We start from the raw sequence: 19,809 nt of genomic DNA, 5'->3' as shown, positions 1-19,809 counted from the left end.
GACATTTCATTGTAATGAATGTTGTTTTCAATTGTTGTTCTCTTCACCTCGACGACAGCGAGAAGAAAACAGGAGCCGGCGGTGATGAGTCCTGGCAGGAGGACGAACAACGGCACGAGAAACATCGTGGTGAGGACAGCATCAGGAGTTTTTTGTTCTCAAACAAAAGTTATTTTTTCTTTGAGGTTCCAGGAAGGATGAACACATTCGGTCCGGAGCTCTGGAACTTTTGGCAGCGTCAGACAATGATGGTTATGTTGAATTCTTCTTTTAATGGATGTTCTGAGCTCAGGCCGAGAGGTCGTTTGTTGGAGTTGGAGCAGCCTTGTGAAGGATCTGAGAACATCGATTGTTCCTGAGAGTTGAATAAAATGATCATCAGCTGAGAGTCCGAACTGAGCTTCACGTCTTTGCTCCGTTGTTTCCTTTTGATCCGGTTAGTTTTGGTTTCACGTAATTTAAAGAGCAAACTAAAGAATGTTCTGTGACACGGGTGCGTCCTGTCGTTATCACCTACATCACCTACCGATCCTCGACTCTGATTTGTTTTTGTCTAGAGTGCATATAGAAAGAAAAAGTAGTGCTTCTGTGTAATTGGATAAAATGAATGAACCACTTCACTTCTTTGATTTTGTTCATATCATTGTACAATCCAATCAATCCTGCTTCCTCTTCTTCTTCTTCTATTGTTTAATGCTGCCTCCACTTCCTGTGATTGGCCCCGGAGGTGCAAACTATCTAATAAAGTGTTTTCACTCAGCAAATAAACCCGACCAGCGTGATCAGGACTGAGACCTCCTCTTTTGGTCGCACTAAATTCTGGTGCTTTGCTTCGGGCTAAACTGAAAAAGCCTGAAGGTCCCCACCAAACAAGGTTTATGTTAGAACGCCAGAAATGTTGTAACTGTTCTATCTAACATCTTGAGACATGAATTCCTCTTGGTTTAGTACCTGTCTGTGACGAACTGCAACGGCGTTTACTTTATTGAGGGGGGTGAGAATTACTATTACCTCCTTTTTCACCACTTTATCTGTTCCAACACACTCGTTGAGGTACGTTGGCTGTGATGAATGAGAGGGATACTGCGCGTACATCCTCTCGCCCCGGGTGTAGACAGAGTGTTGATACTAATGGCGTTGGCTCGATGGAGGAAGTGTGCTTCAGGTGCAGCCGACTGGACCGATGACGGTCGAATATGATCGATGCGGTTTGAAGAAAGGCATCGTGGGTGAGAGTACAACTTCCAGGTCCATCCCCTTTGACGTGTACTTCAGGTCGGCTTCCAAAGTTCTTACCCGCTCAGGAGGCTGTTACGCACGTGTATGCTAGTAACCATGGCAACCAAAAGAGACGTACAAACCGGTCGGAAAAAAACTGAATCTAGAATCCACATGTGAATCTTCTGGTAAACAATACTGACAAAACATCCCGATCGCCCCCTGGTGGCTGGTTGCAGTGTATCTCATAGTCCCCTGTCTCCTCCATGTTGGCAGATAGGACATGGACCAAAGAACGCAGGATTATTTCTAACATTTTGGGTTCAGATCTTATCACGATGAAGTTTGTTCAGGTTAGCTAGTTAGTGAGACGTCGTGATTGACAGCTGGAGATGGACCATTGGATTGGTCGGATGGGTGTGTCCTTGATACCACAACTCTACTCCATGATCAAGATTTAGCTTCTCTTTTATACAGTGTGAGGACGTGTAGACATGTCGTCCATCTTTATATAAACTCATCGGAACGTTAGCATCGCATTGACTTGTTTACTCCGGTTAACTTTGTCAAGCACATCAGCTGCTACAGTGAGATGGAGGCTAAGCTCGGACAAGAGCTTATTTAGTCTGCATCTGTCGTTTTGGTTATAGATGATTGACAGTTTAATTTATACTTGTCATATGGTTAAAGTTTCCAGATGGACAAACTGGACTCGATGAGGAATTTACCTCCACAGTTGCTTCTACGAGCAGACGGGCCGTCAGACGGGTGGAGCCAAATAAGAGGAGCCACGGGCAGATGCTACTGAAGACAGAACAAAAGACGTTTCAGCCCAACACCTGAGGACGACGTCATAAGTAGCTGTAAAGATCTGTTTCGATAAACAAACCATCCACCTTTCTTTTAAAGTAATTGTTGTCCATTTAATTCTGGCTGCGGATGTTGTGACCCTCAGCAAGAAGAGGGGGAAGAAAATCACTTCATCAAATGTGTCATGTTACCTCTCGGAGGAACATAGACTCTGCAGGGAGGGAGTCATGTGTCTGGAAAGAGGGATCTGCAATGACTTATGGGATGTTGAACTTCCAGATGCAGAGGAAGACAATGGACAGTTTTGTCATGCAGCACACAGACAGCTTGTTACACGAGAACATGGGACTCCTGGTCTATGTCAGAACCGTCATACCAAGGTACCGATCTCCACGTCTACGTGGAAAATATAGTGGTTTTATTTTAAGCAGTTTTATTTAAGTTTTTAAGCTTCTTACATGTAAATAGTAAGATAGTAATATACTGTGAATATTTATATTATTTAATGCTGCCTCAAATTAGGAGAACTGAATTTTCCCTTTTTACGTTTTTACACCTGAACGTCTGAACAAAAGCTTCATGTCTTTGTTCCATTGTTTCCATTCGACGTGGTTCGGACCAAAACGTGTTTTGAGGCTGAAAATGAACCGAACCATGGTCTTGATTACGGACCTTCACACCTGCTATCGTTCAAGGTGGGAGTGAAAGTATAGTTTTGTGAGTGTTTGGACTGTTCAGGTCAGAGGACGAACGCAAAGAAGTTATAATATATTGTCAGGCAGGTGTTGTCACTGCAATTGTATCGGTAAGCTTGACACTGGTTTCGTACGTGGACTGGAGGCATTAGGACCAAATACTCATGTAATAATGTTGTAAGAACGGAACACTAATGGGTCAGAATATCAACAAGGACACATTTTCCTTTTTTTGTCCAGTTCTGAACTTCTTCAGACGCAGTTAGATCCAAAAATACCCCTTGATTCTGGACGTACATGTGGGCTGTGGAGATAAGTGAGAAAACATGTCGATCACTGAAACTGCTCTGAACACAGCGATGTCGCCCTTCTCTGATCAGCGGCCGCTCATCGACTTGATAGATTTATGCCGGATAAAGCATCGCACTCCCAAAATGTTACAGCGCGTGACTTTGAAGCTGAGTTTTGACGTTCAGCTTGATAAGGGATCCGGCAGCCAAAGGTAGAGAAAAATGAATCCCCGAAATGTGTTCAAGATATGAAATCCATGTGTTTGCCAGTTTCAAGTACATTTTGAAAGATCACATGCAGATGAGAGATAAAAGAAATCTCGTAGAGAATAGTGTCAGAAGGACTAACACTCAGCAGACCCACTGTTAAATGTGCACAGGTGTCGGGGCCATGAGTTCAGACTCTGCCTTAATTCAAAATGGCGTCTAAAAGCAAAGATGTTGATGAAGAACCGTAAATAAACGTAGCTAGTATTTAACTCGACACTCTCAGTGGGTCTCACAGTGTGTGAAGGTCAACGACAGCACTGAGATCAAAATGTATTATTTGCGATGGACGAGTGTCTGTGATATTAAAAAAAACATTTCCTCTTTGTAAATATAAAGTAGTTGATTTATGAGAACTCTTTAACTGAAATAAACGACCAATATGACTGTGTCCGGCAATTTGTCCTCATAGTAAAAGCACAACATTTGTTTTTGTTGCAGCAATGCTTTTTATATGCTGAGTTACAAAGCTTTTACTTTGAAAAGCTGGGAGTTTGGGTGTGATGATTTTGTTGAAATGGCCGACATGAGACGTTTAAAAAGATCACAGCGCTTCTTTGAATGATTCAAACTTACATATAAGCCACATACGTGATATGTAATAAAGCAAATTCACTTTCATTTCAGGTAAAACAGGTGTGAACGCACAATTTTCTTTAAAAGCTCTGCTCACGATGTCAAGCACATAAACAATAAAAGGTGACAGGATGTTGTAGAGGTGTTTGAGGAGGACTCACTAATGATAAGGAATCATTCTGAATAGAGCCTCAACACAGGACGAGATTTAAGATATTAAATTCAAAAACACACTCAGATGGTTCTTCTGTCCCAGGAAATGCAGAGATACTTAAAGTTTCTGCATAAGGCCTCAATGTCACGTTCTGCACAATCAACAAAAAAAGGAGAAGATACAAAATCAGATAGACCGAAATTCTCATCAACACCTGGAATTTTATACATACATCTTTTTATTTTCCTGTTCCGTGTGGCTGGTGAACCCGTGTACCCCCCCCCCCCCAGCAGCGGATCCTCCGTGATCGTGCAGCTGAGGACGTTTCATCCCTGAAAATCACGAGCCCTGCAATATCTTCACGGACCATCAGTTCACTGAGGCTAACTTCCAGGTTCTATCGGCTCGAGTCAAACAAGCATGTGGCACAAATCGTCCACGCTGGACTACGATTACTAACAACATTCAGTTTTTTTGGGGAAAAAGATGCATTTTCAGACTCCGAGATAAACGAGGAGCTCGTTGTTGCACTAACGAGGTACTTTGTGTTGTTCCCAGGGTGACTTCGTTTTTCCAGCCCGAGATTTGTCCCCTTTTGATCCGTGTGGTGCCTGAATTTGTACCAACATTCTGAACTGAGTGTACAACATCATCAGACCGTGACCTTGACATCTTTGTTGTATTTTAGGTTTATCTGATCTGAGCGCTGGTGGAAGGTGGAATGAGTCACACGTTCACAGTGAGGAGCAGCAGGTGCAAACAGTTAACGGCTGAGCGGTACGGTACAGATGTTCACCAGTTCAAAAGAATTACTGTGGCAAATATATATATATATGTATATATGTATATATGTATATATATATATATATATATATATATATATATATATATATATATATACATATAGTATGTATACTATTTTGTTGGATTGAGTGACCGCTTAGCTATTCTGGGTAAAATTCAGCTCAGAAACTTTATCGACATTTTGCAACAATAATATATATATATATATATATATATATTCATACACATTTTGGCGTATATAAATATATATATGTATATTCCCTATCATAGCTATGTCCTTGTTACTTATACTTTATGTCCACACCATATGCAAGGAGCCCTTCAACCTAGATGACCATGACCACAGATTGTTTTTTAAAGACAGCCCCCCAAGCAGAATAGGTCATAGAAGCTACCTCCTCCATGTTAGTGGATGTGAAACAACTAAAATTGAGATTTTAGTTTCTGAGTTTGTGTTCGTGTTTATTTCAACCAGGTGAATCCTTCCTGGCCCAACATATCCCATGATGCATTGTGCTTCAGTGTTACGTAAGAAGTTCTCCTCTGCACATTATGAGTACTACTCAAAGACGGATGTTTGTCTCACACGACCTCTAGACTTCACTAGGTGATCAATTCTAACGATGGGTGATTAGCTGTTTGCCACTGTGACCATACAGGTGGGGTTTTATGAGCCAGCAGTTAAAAGGGAGAAGATGTTTTCAGTTAACACTTTTCGTCTGGTTGGTCTTTGCACAACTGTGATTTGTGAACGTGAGCTATACAAATAAAATCCGACCTGATTTGAGCTGATATAAAAGTTGAATTTCTGAATGTGTTGCCCATCAACACAATATGGACTCCACGAGGTTTCTGAAAACCGAATGACCTGAGTTATATCATAGCATTTTCTGACAGGGTTCCAAATACTCTGCTTTCCCCTTTTTTCAAGTGCCTCATTGAAGTTTAATGGGGTCGAGGTCAGATCACCTTCGAGGAAAGTCCACGATCAGACCTCCTTAGTCCTCTTTGGTCTTCAAACAGTTAGTGCAAAGCTTTGAGTTGAGTTTAGGATCATTATCTCGCTTCGGTAGGAATCGTTCTCCTCAAAGATGCAAACCAGAGTGAACAGCATGTATATGAAAAATGGAATCGTACCTCTCTGGGTCAAGGTGCAGTCAATTTGGTGCAGGTGTCCGACTCCAGTGGAGGAAAAACACCCTCAGACGTGAATATTCCCACCGCCGTGTTTCATCGTCTGTTTGATACACTGCAGAATCAATCTTTCCCGTAACACTCTGCCATAAATCTCAAATCTTGGATCCATCAGTAAGTAGCAGTCATCCACTGTGAAATGCTGGTGTTAGGAGGTGGTAGCCTGGTTTCCCACTCCGGAGAAGTGGCTCAGAAACTGCTGCTCGTCCTCTCAGACCAATACATTGACTACATTTCTAATTAAGCAGAATGTGTGTATGTGAGGACGCTGCTCTTCTGTCTCTCAGGGACATGAACTCATATTGATCTCGGTCGCTTTGTTCTGACCGATCGTGCTTCGGATACAATCGACCCAGTTTCTGCAAAGTGTTGAGAGCTCTCTGCTCTGCCCTCTTGGAAAAACTCGATCTCTCCAGGATTTGACATTAAATCGATCCGTCTTTGCTTGAAATAACAATATGACACGTTCACTTGAATCCAGTTTTCTGACTGTAGTGATACTCAGTAAGCAATGATCCGCTTTTTATTATATAGCCAAGAAAATCTGACTTTTATAAGTAGTAGAACCACTTAATTATATTATTATGAACAACAAAAACTAAAATAGGAATTATTATTATTATTGTTTAACAGTCTGAGGTATCGATATGTTTATTTTTTTATTTATTATCTCATGTGTGAAATCCACGCTGATCGGCCTCGGATATTGATTTTCGGGGTGAGCGCATTGAGGACCGAGGTTTGCGTGTGAAGTAGTAAAAATAATTTAATAATTCACGTATTCAGACAAACCTCTAGATTTTTATTCATGAAAGATGTAAATATAAATGTTCTGAGTATGATCTGCGATCACAAAAGTCCTCAGACATCGGTCGCAACTTCCACCTCTTTTTATTTGGATTATTTACATGTGTTGTAAAGGCCCCGGTGCAGACGGAGGAGTCAGCATCATCCCCTTCATCGTACAGGAGGTCGTCAAAATCACAGCAAAGCCTATTCATTACATCAGCATGTAGAAACTGGACGGGGACAAGAGGAGGAAACGGTGAAAAGAGGGTGAGAAACAGGAAGAGGAGAGGAGAGAAAGAGAGAGAGAGAAAGAGAGAGAGAGCACATGTCCCCTGAAGATACAGTGGTTTATAAAAGATTCACCGATTGAAAAGAAAAAGTATTTGAAAAGTTGAAAAGTCATCATGTCGTGGTCCAACACACAGTTTCAGGATGTAGATCACCTTTACAAAAAAGTGATGCTTTACTGATTATTCACGAGATTATAACAAGTATATACAAGCAACAGTACAAATAACAGTGAAGCCTGTGTAAAGGTGAACTTCATAAACAAACCCAGTGACGAGATCAACTAAAGCCAGAGGAGGCGAAACAGAGCAGAGGGAGAATGATCTCAGATTAAAGTTTGTTTTTTTGATGTCAAATCAGGAGAAAACCGTCAGATTTACTCGCTGATTTCATCTGAAACGTTTTGAGAAAATCTCTGTGAGACTTGAGGTGAGCACATTTATGTTTTCAGATCAAACTGAAATCTGTAATTTGTCTTTTTCTGTCGCGGGTTCTCTCATTCCAAACAAAAAAAAACAGGCAGAATTCAGGAGCTTAAATTATCCGCAGAGTTTTCCTGATCTCAAGATAAATGGATCCAGTGCCGAGAACCTTTGGGAACATGTAAAAATAGAATTTGAATGTAGAGAACATATTATACCTCTTGATCAATGTGCTTCCCAATCTCTCACAAAGCAAAGAATAGAAAGAGAAACAGAAGAACAGAGAACATTGATCGAGATCTGTATAAATAACTTCACCTCCTTCTCCAGGAGGAGGAGAGGTGGAAACAAGAGTCAAAGAATAAAACAAAGTGATGAAGGTTTTTGGCCTAAAGAAGAAACTAAAGACGACCAAGAAAAGCCAGAGAGGAAGAGCAACGGAAGAAACAAAAGTCTAACCTGACTGGAAAAAAGGAAAAATTGGACGACGGAGTAAAGAGATAAATAAAATGAAAGAGGGGAAACAGGCTGAGAGACGAAGAAAGATGAACAGATGTTGGTCATAAAGTAAAGGTGTCAGAAAGAGAGAGAAGCAGGTAAATAAAGGGAGGATGAAGAAGAGAGAGGGAGGACGTGAAGACACAAAGACAAGTTCAGAGACAGATTCACTTCATCAGCAGCAACAGAACTGTTTCATCTCTTCACTTTTACCTTTATAAAACTGTATTTACATCAGACTGCATGTTGTGGGTTGTTTAACTTGTTTGTCGGAGTGGGTGAAACTTCATATGTGACGGATCAGTGTCGTGTTATTCAACTGTCTGGTTTTAAAAAAACATCTTGTTTGATTTATCAGATCTAATATGTGAATTTAATGCCATAGATCTCCTCATTGTGAATTAAACCTTTTTTTTTTTTTTTATAAGGCCCCGGCTCCAATTTTAAGAAAATCATTTATTGTAAGTGTTGAAGATTTTACAATGTGATTATTGTTTGTTAATGATCTGATAATTAACACCTACAGTCGTGAAAACGACGCTGTAAAAACAGGTTGTGTCATTAACAATCTGTCTCGATGGTATTCTGGGGGTTAATATGCTGCTTGAGATCTGGGGATGAATTCAATATTATCACAGATGCATCAGATTTAAGTGAAATGCTTTTCGTGGCGACTGAATCTCAACTTTAAGGCACGTTTTATATTTTTATTTTACATTTTTTTATTCGATGCATGTTCCAGATTTTAATTTCAAAAGAATTTGCCATGAAAAATTTTTTTTTTTTTAAATCGATGTCCTGCTCTGCCTCGGTTTGTTGTGCGTTCGGTTGTGTTGTTTGACGCTCTGATGAGCTTCGGCTCGTGAGTTTAAACTTGGTCAGATTAAGATGCATGTTGGCAGCAGCCTGCTGTTTAACTGTCTCCCTGTGGCTCCGAGTGTCTCCTCCACTTTGTGTTTTTCCCTGTGCGTGTGCGTGCGTGTGTGTGTGTGCGTGTGTGTGTGTGTGTGTGTGCACGGGTGTTAGTATGTATAACTCATCCCTTTATGATGTGTTCTGTCAATACCCTGCTGTTTTAGTATCTTCCTGTTGCTCTGATAAAGTGTCAGGTCCGTCTCTGCAGGTGTGTGTGTGTGTGTGTGTGTGTGTGTGTGTGTGTGTGTGTGTGTGTGTGAGTGTGTGTGAGTGTGTGTGTGTAGGTGGTTGACATAGGACACGTTGACAGGTCCTCGCAAACTTCAAAAGCGTGTTTGAGGGTAAGCGGGTCGGGAATGTAATTCGTCAATGACCGTCCTCACGAGTGAAGTGAGACAAGTGTGTGTGGAGGAAAAAGTGAGTGAGTGTGAGTGTAACGGTCGAGCTCCCTGCTGTTTGATGGCGTTTCTGTTTCCTTATGCTTCTCTCTCTCTCCTGCTCTCTCTCTCCTTCTCTCTCTCGCTCTCTCTCCTTCTCCGTGCGACTCGTCCTCCACAGGCCTCACTACCTGGAACAGAAATCACAATGACATTCGAGGGATAGCTTCACTTTCTCGGTGAACCGTCCCTTTAAGCTCTCACACACGTAGGTTTCATGTTTTAAAAAATAAAAAGAATCATTAGGACTTAACGCTCAGTAACTTCCTCACACAGTGAACGGGGGTTTCAGACACACGGGTGTTTTTCTGAAATGTTAACTTGATCTGATCCTTCACGTCAAACCTCAGCTGGAGTTGATTCAGCCGAGTTTTTACACCGTGTTCAATTTGTTATTGGCCTGAAGAGCTCGGAGCCGGTGTGAGGGGCTGAACTGCACTCAAGCTCAAAACGAGTATTGATATTTCATCGCACTTTGGACCAAAGCTCTTCTTTAAAGACTTTCAAGCAACTGCAGCACTGACATGTGCTTCACGTTACCACTGTGCCCTGTCGCTTTCCCTTTTGTTGAACCTTCACAAAGCTCCGGCTTCTCTCGGGCTTTTCACCATTTGATCCTGCCTCGTGTTTTTTATTCCAAGGGTCATTACGGCCGATGGATTTCTAATAGTATGTTTATCACTGCATCTGTAAGACAAACACTGGCAGGCATCCTTACACAGTATCTCAATTTAAAATCCATCTTTATCTTTTACCTTATTCATACTCTTTCTTCAATATTCAAGTAATATGGTGATCACTGTTTACGTGCATGGCGTAAACAGGAACTGCAGAATATCTATCAAAATATCTCTATATCTATAAAGATCTATACATAGAGAGATATACACCTGCAAGCTCTAATTAGAGGAGCCTGGAGCTGCTGAATACCTCCTGTACATTTGAAGTTCTTCTGCACTTAATCACTAAACCCTGCCCTGGTCTGAACCACTGCTCCAGAGCAGCACTTGCGTCAGAGGCCTTGCTCAAGGGCACCGCAGTGGTAATGCTGTGGCTAATCGCTGTTTCAACCCACGTAATCCAGTGACATCGTCAGAACGCAATCCAAAAACAGGCGGCAGCGGGAACAACTCTTTTGATTTCACGTGAATTAAATAAACCACAGTCTCAACCTGAACAGAAACATGTCGTATTTCTACAAAGTCTCAAGTTTTCACACATTCTCGTGAAAAAGCGAAACTGTTTGTGCAGTTCCTGGTATTATCCGAAAATCCAACCGTGACATTGAAGCGTATCCTTCACGTTATATTTTGTTCCCGACACATAATCTCTCAATTCACAAACCGCTGCAGGGCCCTTTTCTTTCTGGAGAGACCCCGAATGAAAAGCAGACCGTCTGCTGTGCGGGGATTTGAACATCAAGTCCACGGTTTCAGGGTCGACGAGTCACAAAGAGGGAAATTCAGAGAAGGTAGGTGACGACTGAGGGAGACAGCAACGTACGTCAGTTTTCTAAAAATGAAAGTAAAGCTGGCTGATTCAAGTATTTTCTGAATACACCTTTTTATTGTTAGACGTAGACTCTGCACACGCGACCAAATTGTGAAACGATGTTATTGATGCTCCTCCACAAACCACAGGTCGCTGTGATGTCAACATTTAGTAAAGAAAATACAAACGTAGTACTTAGACATCTTACTTCTTCAATTATTTCCATCCATCCCTCCACGGATGAAATATATTTCACACAGATGTATTTGCTGCGGTCCGTCTGACACGATCTACTTTAATGTGGTAAATTGTAAAATGTAAATGAAACAGTGACGACTCATCTGTGGTCGGTCACATCTGAGTCTTCTGCTCCGTCACGTACTGTACATGCTTCATTCAGACCACATCTTGTTATTGAAACAAGAACCATATTTGAAAGTTTATTAAGAAATGAGCTTCAATAAAATTGAAACCTTCACATTGAGTGCCATAAAAGACAATCATGTCAAATACCTGGCAACCAACCAGACTCTGAGTTTCACATGAATAAGTTTAATAAGCTATTAGTCGTATTTTAGAATACCACACGTTAATGAACGCTGTGACACCCGGTTCAATAAAAGCAGCAGGACGGCGTCGTAATGAGACGAAAACGAGCTCCAACGCGGTTCTTTTTTGTTCTAATGTTGTGGTGTTATCACGGTCACAAGCAAAATGGTGGAGGTGGGATGTTGTGCAGCCGCACAGAGGCCGAGATGTTCTTTCTTCGCTCTCGTCCTAAACTCCTGCCAAAGCAATTAGCCTCCTTGTTTACCCACGGCCGACCTAAGACGATCGGACATTGAGATTCTCCGATAACGTCTTGGATATCGGACCGTTCCCCCCTTCGGCCGATATCTGTGTACATAATCAGAACACGTTGGCGGAATCAATTACAAAAAAATAAATATCTGTGCCTGAGTGTCAGGGTTTGTTTGGTCGACAAGATTCCTGGAATTAGACGGAGTCTGATCCAGATGTGAGAAGGTCAGAGATGTTTAAAGAACAGTGTTTGAAGAATTTATACGATTGTCACATTCAGTAAAAAGTACAAACACATTCACAACATATATTCCATATAAATAATTAGAACAGTTTAGATCTCGGAGTCTTGAGTGGAAATCTAAGAAGGTGCGGTTGTGAAAACAGACTCGTGCAGCGTGGAGAGCGCACGACGTATTTCTGCCGTAAAATCATAAAGATCCGACTTCAATCAGAACCAGACGCATCTCTTCATGTTAAAGCCACGTTTGTTTTTCCAGCCATCCGCTCTACGTTTACTGACGCATGCCAGGGACGGAGTGCAACTCTGGTATATGCAAGTTTGCATTTATACGTGGTTGTGTGTGTGTGTGTGTGTGTGTGTGTGTGTGCGTGTGTGTGTGTGTGCGTGATATTTTCATAACTTTCTGCCCCGAGCCTGCACTAATTGCAAATTTCCTCCTGCCTTTAAAAAACACTTTTTCCACACTGTTCAAATTTTCCACCTATTTATGATGGAGCCTGACTTTGTTTACACTCCGGGGCCGTGATTATAATTCACTTATTTTACTTTTATTTGATTATTTTTCAGACATCACATAAAGATAATTTGTTTCAGGATCTTCATTGATTCATTAGCTTTGCTGCCGATCCTCTGAGGGTCACACGGAGGCCAGAGTCAATCCCAGCTGACACCGGGGAAGAGGAGGAGTAAAACCCTGGACAGGATCACAATCAGATAACTGACGTGTAAAAGCAAACAACCATTCACGCTCACACTCACAGGAGATTTACATAACGTGTCTGGTTTTTGAAATTTGTTGGGAAGCTACAGAATCTTTTATTTCCTCAGGCTGGTGTGAGGTTGTTGGTTGAATTCCTTGACACGTAAATGTTGTAGTTTCATCTGTGACACTTGAAGAGATCATTTAAACTGACAGCAAATTAAAAAAAGCAAATCAGACTTGTAGTTTTGAGAGTTTGTGTTAAAACCTCTGCTCGTATGTGACAAACTGATTCCACGGAGAAACACTCACGTCTCACGGGTGAATGGAGTCCAGCTCTGAAGGTAGGCGACCGTTCTCCTGAACAAAACAACACAGCGTCAGTGAACGTGTCCTCAGATTACCATCACGTCAAATGTTCGTTCAGCAGGAGGCTGGAATTCAGGATATTTTCACACAGGTTTCGAAAATAGAAAGTTGTTTCATATTATTTACTGCAAACATTTTGAAGAGAACATTGGAAAATAAAGAAATATTGAATTGTTGTAAACATCTTATTCTCATGTGAGTAAAACATTTCCACTCACATTTCCACACTCCCCTTTAACAAATGTAAATATTTTGTGTGTTTTGAAATGTACGTGTCGGGATTTGATAGAAAGAAACAAAACTATTTGAATTTTAAAGTTGTATTTGATGACACTACTGTCATTTATATCACATGTGAGTTTCTCAGTCTAGGCCTCGTACAAACCTTTACAATAAAATAAAGTTTCTGTACACCAGGGTCTGTTTCTCTTCCACTTGAAGAGGACCCCTCTGCTCATCGTCTGTTTTTAGCTGGGATCAATATTCATCCCCCACTTCTGTGGAATTAAATGAGCAGAGCTCGTCAAAACCTTTTCATTGCCACAAGCAACATTCACCGAAGAACTCGGGCATCAAATACACATCAGTGGGTATTATGATGGGAAGCTTGCATGAGAATTTAAACCCTAAATTTAAAAAGCATTATATAACTTAGCATCAGAGAGAATTCATCAAGTCGACTGTCGCTGGTGACTTTTTGACCTGGTCTGAACAACACACTCCGACTTACCTCCCGAATAAAATAAGGCAGAAGAAAAACAATATTTAATTTTCCGTTATGGAAAATGAAATATCTTCCAACCGATTACGCTGGGAAATGTGGTGATCTGACAAATACACCAGGGACCCGTCCCTTCGGAAATCCCCGCGATGATCTTTAAATTATTCTGATCTCGTTATATGAAACGAGTGGTGGAGCCACCACACACCGTCAGGACGACATTTAATAAAGAGGCAGCTTCTTTTATATTGAACATACAACGTTCATCTTTACTACGTGCAGCAGTTACAGGCTGTAAAGAACAAAAGGGCTCAAATCTACACACGATGGAATAATTAATAACCAATTGCATAATCAGCACTTACATGACAGAAATCTGGTCAAAGCTGATGTGAGAAAAAAATAGAAATAACATTCTGGCAGAAATTGGAATTAAAATAATCCTCGTGATGCTGTTTTCTTTCAGCTGCAACGTGACACCTCACCACTAGATGTCGCTACATTCTACACACTGAGCCGCTAATATAACAAACGTTATGTTGCTCCACGAGCCGAGTACGAGCACCGTGCACAGCGACCTTTGTTTCCACCGTTAAACAGCAACGGTGGATTTGAACACGCACTCAGGTGTAATACACACCATGTGGTCCTGGGCGTCGTCTTGTGTGTGCTCTCCCTCCTCCTCTTCCTCCTCGTCCTCTTCTTCTTCCTCCTTCTCCTCCTCCTCCTCCTCAGCTTCGCTGTTCTGTCTCTGCTCCTCGTCCTCCTCATCCAGCTCTGAGCTCGACTCCTCCCCTTCCTGCCACGCCTCCTCGTGTTTACACGGGTCGGCCTTCCTCCGTTCTGCATCAGAATAAACAGACAGAAACACGAAACCGCCACAGATCAAGATGAGACTTGATCCACACACCAGCAACATCCACTTGTTCCTTCATAAGGATATAATAAGACTGAACATCAGAATACATTGAATACAAAATGCAGAATATATATATATATATATAATATACACGGATTTGAAGCATGGCTCGAGATCTTTAATAATGTGTGTGATGAAAAAAGAATGAAGCAGATAACTGGTGCATTTAAGACACTGCGTTCCTCTTGTGGACTCTTCACCTGCGGGCGAGCAGAGCCTGATAGAAACTAGAAAAAGAAACCAGAAGCTTCTTGCTCTTCTGTCGGTAGAGTTCTCTGTCTGTCTCACTTTGGTTTTAACTACGAGGTTATCAACTCTGTCAGAGATCCCATCATCAGGTTCTGTTCTTAATCTGTCGAGGAGCCTCACCCTTGAGTCCTATTACGTCTTCACACCTTTACGTGGCTACCAGTAGCCAACTCTTTAACTTCGGAACAACTCCTGTTGTTTATGTGCAGCACAAATACAGTTGTCTGACAGAACACAGTTTAATAACCCGTCTCGGGTCACGTCGCTGAGCTGCGGACTCGTGCGTACAATGCCCTCATTGTTGGTTTGTGTACCGCGCCGCTTCATCGGCAGCGCCAGCTCTACGCTGTGTGCCGTTGCACTCATGAAGATATGCCGCGGCTTATGGGATCAGCCTGTGAATCAAACGTGCAGAGAACCATGAGAACCTCATTATATCATTTGGCAAGTGGGCGGCCGCTGTAAGACCCACATGAGCTCACGCAGTAGTGGGTCTCCTGCGCGCTATGTATTTATACTGCGTCTTTACATTCCTAGGAAAACACTTTACTTTACACTAAGGCAACAAACCGGTGATTTGCAGCTCATCTGTAGACGGCAGCTTCTCAGTGCACTGAACCTCACAGTGGCTGATGGGATCACAAGCTGCCAAGATTCCTCTCATCTCTGGGTGGGATCATTTCAGAGTTATACTCGTGGTGGACAGTAGAGGCGCTAGAGGACGAGGAGTCAACGTACTTAATGAAGAACTTTTTATGTTCGTGGACAATTATAAAGAAAATGATATTAATTGGACAAAAGCTGATTTCAGAGTATTTGTCAGTGTACGTCTGTATCTTCTTGTTTTGTCGTCTTGAGCTGGAATGATAAAGTTTTGGTTTGTATTAAATTGGATTGTATTTTACCATCCGACTCCAGGAGAAGAATCGGTTCACTGATCAATGTACGAACTGTTGAACCTACATTTACTTCTCCACTCCTGCTTAATCCAGGAACACAACTGAGCTATTGACGTAGCATTAAACACATTAGCTAAACGACGCTGATCGACAACACAGGACAGTTTAGCTGGCTGCTTCAAAACGCATGCATCACATGGATTCTGGGATTTCTGTAGAAGTTTTTTCATCATGCATGGGACCTGATTTATTATCTAAATGAAGATATTTCTAAGTAACTGTTTCATTTATATAAAAAAAAAACCCTGCTGAGGCTGCAGACACAATGAATAAGTCTCAGCATCCGTCCACATATACGTTTGTAAGTGTGTCACGTGAGTCACCTGTGGCGGTGATGTGTGTGTCTTCTGTGATCTGCTCCAGTCTGCCCAGCAAAGCTTCGATGTTGGTTTTAATCTGAGTCAACTCTGACTTGATCGCCTGAAGCTCTGTACCTCTCACTGCTGGTAGAGAGACATAGACAAAGAGGGAGAGAGAGAGAGAGAGAGAGAGAGAGAGAGAGAGAGAGAGAGAGAGAGAGAGAGATAGAAATGAGAAAAGTTAGTGTTCATGCTCTGGTTGGTAATAAGTGTTCAGAGAGTAGATTGAATTGAGCTGTTGGTTCAGTATCATGCTGGAAACGTTACATGATTTTGAAACACTGGTCATGTGATTCTCCGCGGGTCACAGAGGGGTCGGACCGTGACATCAGCAGCAACCTGCCTGAACCTCTGATTGAAAATGGAGACGGCCCGACTTTTGCTTGGGGAATCTGCCCGTGACATCTCTGACAGTTGTTAGTTATTCAAGGTGAAAGCAACACCAGAGAAAATGTCTTGGAATGAAAAAACGTCAGGGTTCTTTCTTTTGGGATCCATCAATTTTCACGAGCGCCTGAAACAAAACACACTGAGAAAGTGGATCAGAGTCTTGTTTGTCTCTTTATATGGCGGAAGGATTACTACGCTCAAAATAATGGCAGGTTATTTTTTAACTTCATTACACAGAAACATCTGTAGATTTATGTTTTAATTAGTCGATTTTCCCTCGTTATTAACTATTTATTAATAATGAAATTGAAGATGCAGTGTTTTGTGAATGCAATGCAATTGCAATGTCCACTTTCAAATTTAATCCACGAGAAACCGTTTTAATGATATTAACTATTCGATATTAACTTCAATGTTTATTTATTTACATTATTCTTTAGTTGCTTGTGTTGGAAACCTGATTCTGCAGTATAATTACTTCATTTTATGTCCTACTGAAATATTCTATTTATATTGTTTGCCCTGTAATAAAAAACAATGACGGCTCACAGGTTTCTGGAGCAAACGACAGAAGAAGAGAAAGAGAGACAGAGGGGAGGATTCAAGGAGGGACAGACAGAGAGATGAGTACATCTCTAGTAGCAGCAGAAAACAACTGGAGTCATGCAACACATCTGGTGGTTGTTCTTGTTTCACCACAATAAACTCACGATTACTACCATATTTCACCGACTGTGAGTGAGGGTGGGGTTGTTGCTCAATGCTCATCCACCACTCCTCCCTCCCTCCCTCCCTCCCTCCCTCCCTCTCTGTCTTCTGTGCTTCGTCCATTATTTCTTGTCTTGCTCCCAATTTTTTCCTTTCCTTTCTCTGCCCTCTCTATCTAGTCGACTTCCCTTCTCTCTTTCTGTCCTACACCTTCTCTCCTCCTCTTCTATCGTCTACCCCCATTTCTTGATCTCCCTCCCGTCTAATTGTTTTCTTTCCCGTCTCTTACTCGCACACTCTTACTCATCTGCACGTCTCTACTGTCAATAGAAATGTCTTCACACACAAGCCAAGCTGAGAGAAATCTGTCTCGGTCCTCAGATGCACTAAAACTATCTCCGCTTCACTCGTGTTTTAAAGTCAGATCTTTCAATACTCAACCCCACAACCTCAAAGTGCCAGATTTGCAGAGTCTGACAAGATCCACAGCTACCGATGCGCAAGCAGCTGCAGACAATATATTTTCTAAAGAGCTTTGTTTTAGTAGAAAACCGTCTCGTGTTGTTCAAGGCTGAGAATTCTTCAGGCTTGAAATCTGCAGAAAAGAAAACGTTCACTCTGAAATCCCACTTTTCTTGAAATAAAACGCTGCCACCTCAACATAAGTCCCCTTTGATAAACCTGTCGATTCTGATATCAACTAAATTTCGGAATCCTCCGTTTACTTTAAGTGGAAATTGATTGGCATTATAGAGAAGAGGTGGCCGTCCCTCTTTGCCTCACTCTTCTCTTCCTCTCACACAAACACACGGACCGTCCCTCAAGCAGTCAAATGAATCGTCTGCAGCACCATCCGTAAAGATTTTACCATCCGTGGCTAGATTCGACATAAAGTCGGCAGATAACACTTTTGCTGCGTATATTCATCAAACGTTCTCTGCTGCAGACGGTTCATCTGCTGCACCCACATCTGACTGATCAGCTGCTGCAGTTCATCGTCCAGAGAAACTCTGAGATATTCAAAACAAGTGCGGTCGCCTGCTGCACAAACACTCAGCGTAATTAACAGACACACTTAATCTACGTGTAAATTAATGTGAAGTTTATTTACCCACTAAACCAATAATGTTCGTAATATAAGTCCTGCAGCTTTTAAATATGTTGCCAGCGAGGCTGCGTGTGCATCAGTATGTGATAATAACTGTTCAGCGTGAGCATCCACAAAGTCTGGATATATGGCGCTAACATTGGATTGGCGCCTGAGAAGATCCAGGTCCTGTCTGAGGGGTTAATGGATATCAGATGTTTCTTCAGCTCGTTGGACCGGATTTCAAAAGGTTACCTTTCTATCAGAATTTTGCAATATGTTGCATCTAAAGCGGCATCCTCTGGATCCAATAAAAGTCAGATGCTATAAAACACTTGTGGTAACACTTGATTCTCTCTGAAGTTAAAAGCTATAATAAGAGGACGAGGAGAAAAAGGGCACGAGGGAAGTATTTAACTATCGATGTTTGACAACTTAAACTACTCTCCTCCACGTTTTATTGCACCTCCCTGACAGTATCACTGAGCTGAGGTCTGCGGGGACTCGGTGAAATAAGCCAGTCTGAGAGGCCTTACATTTGATCACCGTAAAGTTTTATAGAAATCCACATCATTTGAAAATATTGTCCGAGCAGGAGATAGGTTGAACTAATCTCGTGTCGGGATCCTCTCACAGTTCGAACGATAACTTCATTTCTCTTTTTTCCTGTGCATATAAAGGTTTGTGTGATTAAAGTTGATAGTGAGATAAAAGTTAACATTAAATTGCTGCATTTAAATAATTCTACTAATTAGAAAATCATTGTTTCTTGCTTTAAGTCCCTTTAAAGAAGTTTCTTCTGGCTGTAAATAAAAACGGAAGATGCAACTCATCTTCTTCCCACTGTCCAGAAATGCAGCCAAAATATCCCGGACGTGATCCAGACCAGGAACGTGGTGCGATGAGAAATATCATCACTTCTGTCTCAGCCTCTGACAGACAATCTTTATTATCACGTTATTATTCGAGGCAGAACGTTTAATGCATTTGAACCAAGAATGAAAACTGTCACTATCTATTCTGCATTTTAAACGTATAGAGACAAGAGGAGAGAAGAGAAACTTTGCAGATCTTTGAGTCCAATTTCCTCAAACGCACTGTGACAACAGATTAGCGAGACACACGCTCTAATAAAAAAATATCAGAGCAGTCACTGCTCATTTCGACAGCAGGAGCAGAGTTAAGAACCTGGGGTCTGTCAGTCAACAGGAGCTCAGGATCCCACTGGGTTTCCTTGACACCGAATCTCTGGCAGCTCTGGAATTACTGCTTTTTCTCTTCAGCTCTGACTTCTGACCTCTGAATGGTCCCTGCAGAGGGAGCAGCGAGAGATAGGAGGATGCCTCTGCACTCTGAGCTCCTCTCGTGAAATGGAAAACACTGACGTTCACGTCACGTCTGATTCCCACCAGTAAGACTTGTGAAATCCCAACTGAATCCATTCATCTGAAGAAA

At 41.8% G+C, this 19,809-nt stretch overlaps 1 protein-coding gene across 4 annotated transcripts in view; it reads right to left on the bottom strand.

The window, feature by feature from the left end:
- raly (RALY heterogeneous nuclear ribonucleoprotein) overlaps positions 1–19,809 on the bottom strand; it is a 98,127-nt gene that overhangs the window by 10,200 nt on the left and 68,118 nt on the right. Inside the window, exons 6-9 of one of the 4 annotated variants that reach the window (XM_069531437.1) lie at positions 16,134–16,253; positions 14,324–14,526; positions 12,906–12,953; positions 6,790–9,488 (exon numbers count right to left, since the gene is read on the bottom strand). In XM_069531437.1, the coding sequence (XP_069387538.1) occupies positions 12,909–12,953; positions 14,324–14,526; positions 16,134–16,253 (368 nt within the window). In that variant the 3' untranslated portion in view covers positions 6,790–9,488; positions 12,906–12,908. Of the gene's footprint in view, positions 1–6,789; positions 9,489–12,905; positions 12,954–14,323; positions 14,527–16,133; positions 16,254–19,809 lie in introns of those variants that run through there. The other 3 variants (XM_069531444.1, XM_069531461.1, XM_069531449.1) reach the window with 3 other exon arrangements.

The sequence above is a fragment of the Paralichthys olivaceus genome, chromosome 2 (assembly GCF_024713975.1).
Source record: "Paralichthys olivaceus isolate ysfri-2021 chromosome 2, ASM2471397v2, whole genome shotgun sequence".
Lineage (NCBI taxonomy): Eukaryota > Metazoa > Chordata > Actinopteri > Pleuronectiformes > Paralichthyidae > Paralichthys > Paralichthys olivaceus.
This window is presented reverse-complemented; position numbering and strand designations above follow the sequence as displayed.